Source organism: Sinocyclocheilus grahami, unplaced genomic scaffold (genome assembly GCF_001515645.1).
Source record: "Sinocyclocheilus grahami isolate Dianchi unplaced genomic scaffold, SAMN03320097.WGS_v1.1 scaffold61.1, whole genome shotgun sequence".
Taxonomy (NCBI): domain Eukaryota; kingdom Metazoa; phylum Chordata; class Actinopteri; order Cypriniformes; family Cyprinidae; genus Sinocyclocheilus; species Sinocyclocheilus grahami.
Genome location: NW_015505240.1, coordinates 1,091,862 through 1,103,410, shown reverse-complemented (window position 1 = coordinate 1,103,410; position 11,549 = coordinate 1,091,862). Strand labels below are relative to the sequence as shown.

General features: G+C 36.5%; 1 protein-coding gene across 2 annotated transcripts in view; it reads left to right on the top strand.

Annotated features, from left to right (window-relative positions):
* The first annotated feature begins 1,187 nt into the window (after window positions 1-1,187).
* Window positions 1,188-11,549, top strand: part of LOC107584544 (neuroendocrine convertase 1) — a 16,562-nt gene continuing 6,200 nt past the window's right edge. For both annotated transcript variants that reach the window (XM_016271196.1, XM_016271195.1), the window contains exons 1-7: window positions 1,188-1,646; window positions 2,352-2,456; window positions 2,730-2,855; window positions 7,236-7,382; window positions 8,787-8,863; window positions 10,903-10,991; window positions 11,263-11,435. In XM_016271196.1, coding sequence (XP_016126682.1) covers window positions 1,473-1,646; window positions 2,352-2,456; window positions 2,730-2,855; window positions 7,236-7,382; window positions 8,787-8,863; window positions 10,903-10,991; window positions 11,263-11,435 — 891 coding nt within the window. In that variant the 5' untranslated portion in view covers window positions 1,188-1,472. The remainder of the gene's footprint in view (window positions 1,647-2,351; window positions 2,457-2,729; window positions 2,856-7,235; window positions 7,383-8,786; window positions 8,864-10,902; window positions 10,992-11,262; window positions 11,436-11,549) is intronic.

Sequence of the window (11,549 nt, the reverse complement as noted above, 5' to 3'; positions counted from 1 at the left end):
TTTACAACCTAACATTCCAGTAGATATTCTACATCTTGTCCATTCTATAATGTTTCATATATGTGAATTATGAATATCAAATATTTAAAAAGCCTATTTCTTAGCCTATTTAAAAGCCTGCTCTTTATTAATGGCGTTTTTCGGTCCACATTATACTGCATTAATGTATTTAAAAATATTATTAAGGGTTGGAAATCATTAGTCTGCCAAATCAAGATGGGTGGTCATCCAACATACAGGAAGCCATTTTGTTGTCATGTGACAAGAAAACCTTAAAGATAGGACCCCTATAATCCCTCACAACAGTCTTTAAGGTCAGTATGTGCTATTAAGAAATATTACATATTTTAACCTTTTTTTTTTTGCCGCAGCAAAAAAATGGCTGCCCACTGCTCCGGGCGTGTGTGTGTCTGTGTGTGTTTGTTTGTTCACTACTCACTGCTGTGTGTGTGTACTTGGATGGGCTAAATGCACAGCACAAATTCCGAGTATGGGACACCATACTTGGCCACACGTCAATTCACTTCAACTTGTCAACTGTTGTATTAATGTTTTTGCTATTTATTTACTTATTGGCTGGTATAATTGCAATTGAAAAATCTATTAAACATAAATTACATTTCTAAGAACTTAGCTTTATTTTAAACCATATTTTATTTTCCTTTTTATGTATATTTGTGCGTCGTCACATATCTGTCTATAGAGATAGATACATACATACATGCATGCATACATACAATATATTTACAAACATGTGTTTAACATGTCAGATTATTTTGTATTGGAATGCATGTGCTTGCTGTTTAATATGGATATCGTTTTTGCATATGCAGCTCGTGTTGTGGAGCTGTCCACTGCTGCGGTGCTGAAACCTCCTCATGACGCAGACAGTTACGTCAACTATTTAACAGCTGTTTCTTTATTTATTTAGTCCAACTTCCAATATCTGTTAGTCTAAGGCTAATGCTATATTGATTTGAATAGATGTATATGCAACGACATCGTAAAATCTAAACCACTTCTAGGAGGGTTTGGCGAGTGCGGAATTTATTAAACCAGATTTCATGTTTTCAACAAAAGCTTCCATTCCTGCTCAAGCGTAAAAATGCTCGTCGGCTATTTATAGAGAAGCATTCCCCTCCTCTTCCATGCGCAATTCACCCCGCCCGACTCCCCCGGGACCCGAGCATCCTACCCCAGGTAGAAATTGACGTCAGAACTGTTCGTAATTTGACGTGTAAACATCCCTTCCTCTTCCACGACTCTCTCATTGGTGGCTCTCCATGCGCGTTCAATTACTCGCTCACACTGCATCAGAATTAACAGGAGAATATAGCGTTTACCAAGGAAGCTGAACTGATATTTCTGGTGTTTACATATTCTGTATTTATTTCTTAACTTATTTCTATTTAACTGTTTTGTATCCATCGTGATCATCCGGGTCATTTTTAAGTGGTTGTAATTGATTGGAAATGGAAGAAAGATGTCGTCCAATGTTGCTGTGCAGTGTTCTTGCTCTGTTCTGTGCGCTGGTGTCCTCAGCTGTGGACAGACAGTATCTGAACGAATGGGCGGTGGAGATTCCAGGAGGACTCAACCATGCCCGATCCATCGCCGACGAGCTCGGCTACGATTTAGTCCGACAGGTAAGTCACACCAAACACTGTTTTTTTCCCCTCCATTTAGGATAAAACACTTGTTTCACACACATCTGGCTCGAGCATCCGTGTTGAATGAAATTGTATGTTCATGTGGTTTTGTAATGCATTTATTCATTGCAACACTGTTGCTTTGCCAGATCATATTTGTTCTCTCGATTAGAAAAACCGTGTTTAATCAGTTGCCGGGAACATTTGCTTTGCCATTAAACACTGAAATGTTTGCTGAGATATGGTTGAATGTGTTTTGCAACTAGGATACGTATTATTTATATATATATATATATATATGTTAGATCTGACATCTGAATCCACTTTGATTTTTTTCTCTATAAATTCCATAAAGCAGTTCAGTAAATGCAATTGTATAAAGATACAATCTTTAATGCAATTTCTACATGCTAGTCAGATATGTGTCAGCTTTATATGAGTAAACAGTCACCTGTTGTTGTGTAGTCCTCAGTAAAATGTTTTATTTCAATGTAAAATTAATAAATAAAGGAAACACAACTCTAAGTAAGATGACAGACCTATTAATTCTGCAAAAAAAAAAGAAAAGAAATTGTTTTTTGTGAAGTAGCTCCAGGTTGACTAGACCAGACAGATGGGAATTGCGTCATTATGACCAGGCTTAATTTAGCTCCAAATATGAACCGTTCTCTTCAGTCAGTTCTCTCTGTCATTTGTGTGCAGATTGGGGTGCTGGAAAACCATTATTTATTCAAGCGGCACAGTCACCCTAGCAGGACCAAAAGAAGTGCGGATCATATGACCAAACGTCTGTCAGAAGATGACAGGGTATGACACTTTTCATAACCCCTTTATTCTATATGTAGTATGTAATCATAAAATGGGAATTTATTCAAAACCCCCATATCATTCAAATTAAGTTGGTAGGCTTATGTCATGTACTTTCCAGGTTTGATGTTTAAATAACATTTTATTTCTGAAATAATAAATAATTCTTAACATATATAATGTGATGTTGATGTAGGAGATGGAAAAGTAGTTAGGTAGTTTTGGACATACTGCTAAATGGTTTTGTATGGGCACCTGTGGTTTCTTCTGTAGGTGTCTTGGGCTGAACAGCAGTATGAGAAACGGAGGGCCAAACGTGCCCCACTGGGGGCCGAATGTAAGGACTGTTCGGTGGACAAACTCTTTGACGACCCCATGTGGAACCAACAGTGGTATCTGGTGAGTCTCGACATCTTAACTCTCCTTTGTGAAAGACAGGATTTTAATTTCTTTGGCTCTGCAACAGGAGGTATTTTTCCCATTCATTTTCCCCAGAGACATTTTTTTAAAGTTCTAAACCTCGAACCGACTGAGATGAATAAGCAAAAAAAAAACTTTTGAAATTCAGAAAAATCAAAGACAAAATGCAAGACTTTACTGAAAAAAAAATGGTGTGGGATTTACAATTTGCACTCTGTAATTGCTAGTAAATTTCACAAATTATTACAAAGAAATGGCAAGTAACACATTGAATTAAACATGATATTTTGAAGTAGAAAGACTGACATTTTATTTTCTTGTAAAAAACACTCCAATAATCTTTATTTACAATTTCAAAAAAAAAAAAATTTATATTACACTACACTACACGACTTGAACAGATTTGAAAACACTAGGCATTATACACTTGCCGACTTTGTAAATAGTTACAGAGAAAAACTAGGCATCATACACTAAAAGACTGAGGATCACACACTACCAGACTTTCAAGTCTTTCCAAACACAACGAAGAAACATGTGCCTTGTTGCTGGAGGATGCGTGACAAATGAAAACAATATTTGTTCTAAAATCAGTTTAAAATACTAAACGTGTCTGATATCCTCCAATTGGATGGAATCATAGTCTGAAGCTGAAAAATCTGAGTCTGTGTCCATCATATATTATGCAATCTTCTATGAAATCTATCAGTTCAAATCAAATTTTGGCAACTAGCAACAACTTGTTCAGACTGTAAATCTTGGCCAAAGTCGCGTAGTGCATTCCAGCCTTTAGTCATTCAGTGGAAGTTGAAATCTCACTGATTTGTTTACTTGTATATATTACCTTTGCTTAAAAACCTCAGTGAACTCAATATGTTTGACTTGAAAATTTAACTTGAAATATTTTCCAATAATGACACCAGTGGACATACAGTATGTGCTCAAATGCGGAACCCATTAATATCAACAACGGCTTTGTTAGGTTTTCCTATAAGTGTTGTAAAAGCCATTGCAACAATCCTCTCTGGGTTAATGCATTACATTTCCTGTCTCTAGGCCTTCATTACTGGGTCAGTTGTCCCTCTGGACTTTTTGCACAATGTGCAGTTGAAGCCCATTATTTTTAAGCTTCCAGAGCTCATAGTTTGGCTAAACAAAAATGAGACTGTAAAGGAGAACCCTCCTTAATCCCAAACAACAGAAGAGCCAATCACACATTAATACCAATTTATTGAAACCCAATGGATTGATGGGTTTAAGAATCTGAGAATGGCTTCCGTACAGTCACAGATGGGAAGGATTCAGTTGCCTCTAATATGAATCACAGCTCATGGTTTATATAGTAAGTCACTCTAATCAAATTGAAAACTTCCATTTGAATTTCCGACTGAGAGATTAATTTTTTGGACAAACATTTTATTCTAAAATGCAATTTAACGGTGGTATGAACTCGGCAGTGACCTTTTGTTCTTTTTGCTTCAGCAAGTCTGCTGTTTCTAAACCTCTTTATTCGTGTTTGGATTGTGTTTGTGTGAGCGCCGTCACCTCTTAACTTAATTGCTCATGAAGTTCCTGCCCGGTTTTATTTTAAACTCCGTCTGTGTTGCTGAATTTAGCTTATTAGATGATTTCAGCATCTCCGTTTATTCATATTCAGCTCATTACACTAAAAAGATGAAAGTGAATATTAGCAAAAATGAAATGCATTGCATTTTAGTGAAAAGGAAAGAGGATTTTCAAGACTCAGAACTCAGAGGTTGGTAAGTGCTGGAATAAGCTACTTTTTATTCTATTTTGGAATAATCATTTTAATATAAACCGAGTTTTATAAAGTATATTTTTGTGTTTGGCTGTAATTAATAGATTTATTTTATGCATTCAATTATGTCATTTGCATTGCATCAAGGGATGCATAGTTTACACCATGGTACTCTGTAATTTTTAATTTTTGCTTAATATAGAGTTGGTTGGTAACTCTTTACTGCAACATTTTTTTTAAATGAACAGAAAAATTACTTCATCTAAGGCTGCTGAAAAGTGGGCGGTTGCTGTTGCGCTCTATTGGTCAATGTGAGTGATGAGGCAGTGAAGGCAGGTGGTTAAAAAGGGAAAGAAAGAATGACATTCAACCTTGTTCGATGAAAGGGTAGTTAGAAAAGAAGGATATGGATTTATGGAGGAGAAAGACGGCTCGGTGAATGGATTACATTTCACCAGAGAGGACTGCTGATAATTCAATTAAAGAGATGACTCATATGCTTCTTGTCTCTCTGTATGGAGAACGCTGTGTGGTTTTTTTCATATTTGATCTGTATGGTTCTGGGTACATTGAACATTTTTAGATGCATCACTGTGTATGACTGCTTCTCCTTAGAGGCAGTGATCATGTTAGAGAGTTTATGCACCTGCCGATATCTGAGACGCCCAGTAAAACTTCTTGACTCACTTAGAGGTGCTATGAAAGTGGTAGATCAGTGACGTGGACATCAGCTGTGGGCTTTACAGCCCTCTTGAGGTTATGCTGGTCATGATTGTGCTATGTGGCAGAGCCGTCATGTGCGGTGGGTCATCTCTTTTACTCCCCCTCCCCCTCCGGTCCTTCTAGAGTCAGACTTCTGCTATGAGTCATGCTTCATGGTAATGTTACTGCAGCTTTTATGCTTACTTCGTGAGCAGATCACAGATCTCTTTCTTCTTTTTTTGTCCTTTTTCCTACCACGTTTATGCCTCAAGCAGCTTTGTTACATTGCTAAATACACCATGTACAATCACATACGCTCTAGTGGTGTTTTGCTTGTAAACAACTTCTTGAATAATGCAAACGAGCCAGTTTCATTATTTTACGTGCGCTGATTTGTAAATCCTTTGTGAAGTACTTTTAATAGCCTTTTTCCAGACTTCAAAGACTAATTGTAGCATGGAAAAATAGTCCAGGCTTTATAGGATGAGTGTATATGCACCTTCTCTGATTGAGTAGGTGTTTTAAGTCTGCACAAACTAAACTAGATATCTGCATTGTGAACAAACAGAAATAATGGGGCTTTGTGTGGTTGTTTGTGGATGAATGAGACATGATTGAAGCTCAAAGTTACAGTAACTTATGTAGGCTATTAATATATTTTCTTTCTAACGAACCAGAAGTTATGAAAGCCCATTTACCTCATTTACATGGAAATGCTTGAATAAATCATAATTTTATGGAATGTATGAGCTATAAAGGTGTAATTATAACATAAAAAGTAAAAAAAATAAAAAAAAAATAAATCACCATTTGGATTTATATGTCTTAATTTTGACATGATATTTCAAGATTTGTTGTGTGATAATACTGACTTTTTATGTCATAATTTGGATTTAGTTCTCATAATTTCAACTCATAATTTCATCATAATTATGTTTTTATTTCATAATTTCATTTTATCTCATATTTCTGACTTCTGAAATTCTGAAAATTTCATAATAATGAATAATCATAATCTCATAAGTATGACTTTGACGTGATCATGACTTTTTATGTTACAAATAATGCATTGGTAAATGCTATAATTTCTGAACATTGCATAATTTTGACTTTATTTCATAAGTATGTCATTCGTGTCATAATTTTGACTTTTTATGTCATAAATCATGCATTGGTGATTTTTTTTTCTCATGCGGCAGAATTGGACTACCATACGAAGTTGAACAAATTGAGGACAAAATATAAATCTGCTTTGTCAGTGGTGCTTAAATACTCTCTTTTTAGATATATAGACATACGATTTTTTTAGAGCAGTAAGAGTTTAACAAATCTACATGAATGATTCAATGACTCACTCATAATACTCAAAAAGACACTTGCTTGTGATCACTTCATATAAAGCAAGAGTCACTGAATAAATCACTGAACAAATCTGAATGAGTCATTTGGTTGAACACAATCAAAAGATTCACTTCACTAAAATAAATCAAAATCCTAGTTATCCATTAAAAATAGTTTTGCTAATTGGATGGAAAGGCCTTGGCTTACATTTCACACAACTCAAGTTAGCTGCATTTTATATACTAGCTGCTCAACAGTGTATTTCCCATCACTGCACAGCAACTCTCTGATATTTAATTATCTGTCAATAAGAAGAAATCCCCTCACGGTGTAGTATGGACTAAAAATAGTCTCCACAAAACAAAAAGGTCAGCATGGGCGATTACATCGCCGGCTTTCATTTTCAAGCAAACAGCTTTTGTTGGAAGGGTCAGTGGTTATGTCATACAAAAAGGGCTTTTGTCTTCATGAAGAGGTTGAGAGTACCTGAGAGTGTTGAGAGGTACTCATTAATATGACTCTGAATGACTCTGTCTTTCTTCATCCTCCCCTTCAAGCAAGACACCCGGACGTCATCATCCCTCCCCAAACTGGACCTGCACGTGATCCCCGTCTGGAAGAAGGGCATTACGGGTAAAGGAGTGGTCATCACCGTGCTGGATGACGGTCTGGAGTGGAACCACACCGACATTTACCCTAACTATGTAAGTGTGTCATCATTGGCAGCGCCTACTCGACCACCATCAGTAAAACTCTGCGCTTTTGTTTCCATGCCAACGCCGGCCCCTCAACTGTGCAGAGGATTATCCATAGTGACACCTACCACAACTAGAGCAAAGCCATTTGATGAGGACCTCCGGTATAGGAGATAACAAACAAACAATCCCACTCGCTCATTCAAAGCTATTACAAAATTCACTCTGAATGTGTGTCATTTACATAAAACTGTATGAGCCAAGCATCTTTTTTTGCAATAGAGATGACTCATAAATCACATACCATCAAATATCTGTCTCCTATTAGCGTTTGAGAACACTGTAGCATCAGCCATCGCTCTGCTGTTGGCTTGTTTACAAACAGCAGTCTTACAAAAAAGAAAGCCTTAAATCGAGTGGAGACCCGTATGTGTCTGATGCTGGCAATGGCCACTCAATACAGACTCACATGTGTGCAAAAACACTTCTCTGAGAAATAAACTCTGAAAATGAGTTAATAATAATACTTTTTTTGGTATAAACTTAACATAAAAGTGTTTAACAAGTCACTTTATTTCTAAAAAAAAAAAACATATATATATATATATATATATATATATATAAATCAAAAATAAAAGAAACATAAAATAAAGTAGCAGTAACAATCAACACAGTATTTGTAAAAGATAAAAAACATTTGGAGTCTAATACATACAGCTTTCTGCATCATGCTTTCCATTTTTTATTGTTTGTAAAAGAGTATGCATTATAAAACTGTAAACCAGTGTTATTGAGTTACTATTATAGTTTTATTATAGATTTAATATTTTGCATTAGTTTTTGTTTTTGTATTTTCTGTTTTCATTTTAACTGTAGTTAAAGGTTGATTTACTATGTGATGTGCATTTGTCATGTTAATTAGTTATTGTTTTTTTAATGTCTATATAGTTTTTATTAATTTTTATTTTAGTTTTAGTTATTTTAGTACAAGTTAAACTGAATGAAAATGAGAAATGTTGTTTTGACCACCAGCTAAAATAAAAAAAAGTTTACGTTTTTTATATCTTATTTCATGAGTGTGAACAGATTAGAGTATAATAAAGTTGTCAATTACAGTAATTCTGATTCAATGTAAACACAGCATAATTCACTGTCTAGTTATCTCTGGAAATAATATATTACATTTTTATCCAATGTTGTGTAAAAATGCTTTAACTCTTTGCAATTCAGTCTAATTAGAAACAGTAAGAGTAGTACACTACTGTATTCCAAATATAACCGTAATTCTCCCTTCCTATAAAACGTCATCTGATTGCAACATACTGATACTAATGTTATTTATTCTGGGTATGCCAGAAATATTTCCACAATCATCTGAACCCTCGTTTATTCTTTCACCTGTCCTCAATGTAGGATCCTGCTGCTAGCTATGATTTTAACGACAACGATCCCGATCCCTTTCCCAGATACGACTCCACCAATGAAAACAAGTGAGTGAATGAATCTCTATACTCTTTTATTTCTCCAGGTGAATGGACAGAAAATCTCAAGACTGTTGATCCACACTTGAAAAACACAATGACAGATTTTCCAAAGCCTTTAGCCTTTCAATTATGTTAAGTACCACATACAGTGATAAGGAAACTGATGACTGACTGGAGAATGTTACCAGCCTCGGACTGGCATAGTTCTTTTCTGCCCTCTTTAAAGAGACTAGCAGATTTATTTAACATCATACTAAATCTGTTTAGAGAGAATTAGACCAGACTGCCATTGCTTTCCATCTTTAAGCTGCTATGAAAGGAGAGCTGACAGTGTCAGTAGGTCTGATCTGAGAAGGTCTGTTCTTCATCAGGGAACGAGTGTAATCCATTCCAATGGTACGCACATCACTCGTGCCGTCTTACATAAGGATGATCAGGGGGATGATGGGTTCTGATGACATGGAGGATCAGAACCCATCCACATCTATGTGGCCCACAAATAGAAGTCATGAATTAAATCAACACATTAAAACAGTTCTGGTAAAAATATAGCTATGCAAAAGAAAAATAAGTGGTCATGAAAATAGAAGCACTCATTATTCTTTCTCCATGTGGTTGTATGTCTCTCAGGCTGTGCCAGTGAATGACTCATACTGTGCCAGCTATAGTGCTTTTGTACACGCGCACTCACACATACACAAACAAACACTCATAATTATGCACACACACTCTTGAATCGACACACGCAAGCTCACTTATCCTCTCGCCCGCCCATGTCAGCGTATTCTTTTGTCAGCTGTGCTCAAGGTGGTTTGCTATGAGTGTTTGGATGGTGTTGAATGCATCAACAGCTCATTGGTGCTTCAGATGATGGTTATTACAAAGGAGGGAAATAAATAATCACTAACAGTTTTCAAAATCAAGCACATTTATAATAATTTTTTAGCAAATTACTCCCTGCAAAATGTAATGTCATCCAACAGTTATCCATTGTTAGTCTAATCTTTGACATCAGTCACTGAGTACAAATTTCCTCTGTAATTTTTACAAATATTTGTGGTGATTGATTGCTAAGACTAGCATCATTATTACGTACACTCAGGATAAGGGATATAAACAAACCACCAACCCAAAGAGTCTGACATGATGTCTCAAATCATTTGGCTTCTAAAGTAGAGCTGTTGCTTTATTTTATAAGAGATACTTATGAGTTTTACTTGGCAGGCAATTAAATTGAGTAAAAAGCCCACAAGCTATATTCTGTTCAACATCTTTTAAACTGGACCAATAAGCTACCTAGCAACCACCCAAATCACCCCAGCAACCAGCAGGAACACACTAACAACCATCTAGCAATAACCCAGAACACCAAAGCAACCACCTATTAAACACCCAGAACATAGCAACCATCTAGCAACCACCCAGTCCCCATAGAAACCATATAGCAACCACTTAGAACACCCTAGAAACCACTCAGAACACCCTAGCCATAGATAGGATATATATTCACTGATGCCTCATTAGCGGCTGTTTCTATGGGCTGCTACATGTAAGCTGTCTGCCATATTGGAACTGGCTCCGGAGCTGGTCTGTGAACACTCGACAGCAAGTATATATGTGATAGACTTAAGTAGATGATTTGCTAAACTAACACAATACAACAAGCAGAAGGTGTTAACTATCATGACAAAAAAAAAAAAGTTGAGTTAATTCATGTAAAAACAACCCAACACATTCTCAACTGTGAAAGGTTATCATATTTCTTCAGTTTTTCAATCAGAGGCTGCACAATGTTGTGGCATCTTCAAAAACTGATTGATTTTTATTGTAAGTGATGACATGTTGACCATTCCAAGATGGTGGACACGTCAATGTGCCTGGAGCAGGCGATTGTGGAATCTATGTATATATATCTATGACCCCAGCAGCCACCCAGAACACACTAGCAACAATCAAACTTAGATATAATGAATTTTAAATATGCCAACTATATTAAATTTGACTGGAGCTGAATTATAGCCCTATTCTCCACTGTATGTCCTCAGGCATGGTACCAGATGTGCTGGAGAGATTGCCATGCAAGCAGACAACAAGAAATGTGGTGTTGGAGTGGCCTACAACTCAAAAGTGGGAGGTGTGTGTTGTCAAGCTGTGTTTGTTCACTTTTTGTTTCTTAAATGCTCTGGATTTACTGGTTAGAATGATTATATAACAGCATTGAGCCATACAACCAGTCATGCACGTACACAATCTGTCCATGTCCACTTCAACATATAAAGCTTTAGTGAGTCATAACATCATACAGCACCACAGATTATGGGATGCATTTAATCGCTAGCATTCAAACACTTGAAAGTTGTTTTGACATTTCAGCGAATGTCATCTTTTGTGCTTCTCATCTGCAGGGATAAGAATGCTGGATGGAATCGTGACAGATGCCATTGAAGCCAGTTCTATTGGCTTTAACCCTGATCACGTCGACATCTACAGTGCTAGCTGGGGCCCTAATGATGATGGAAAGACCGTGGAGGGACCCGGGCGTCTGGCCCAGAAAGCTTTTGAGTACGGTATCCAGAAGGTGAGAAGTGTGGGAATCGGTTTTGCCAGTCCAAATCGAAAACTAGATCGAAACCACCTAGCAACCATCCAGAACAGGCTAGTAACCACCCAAAACATACTAGAAACTATCCAA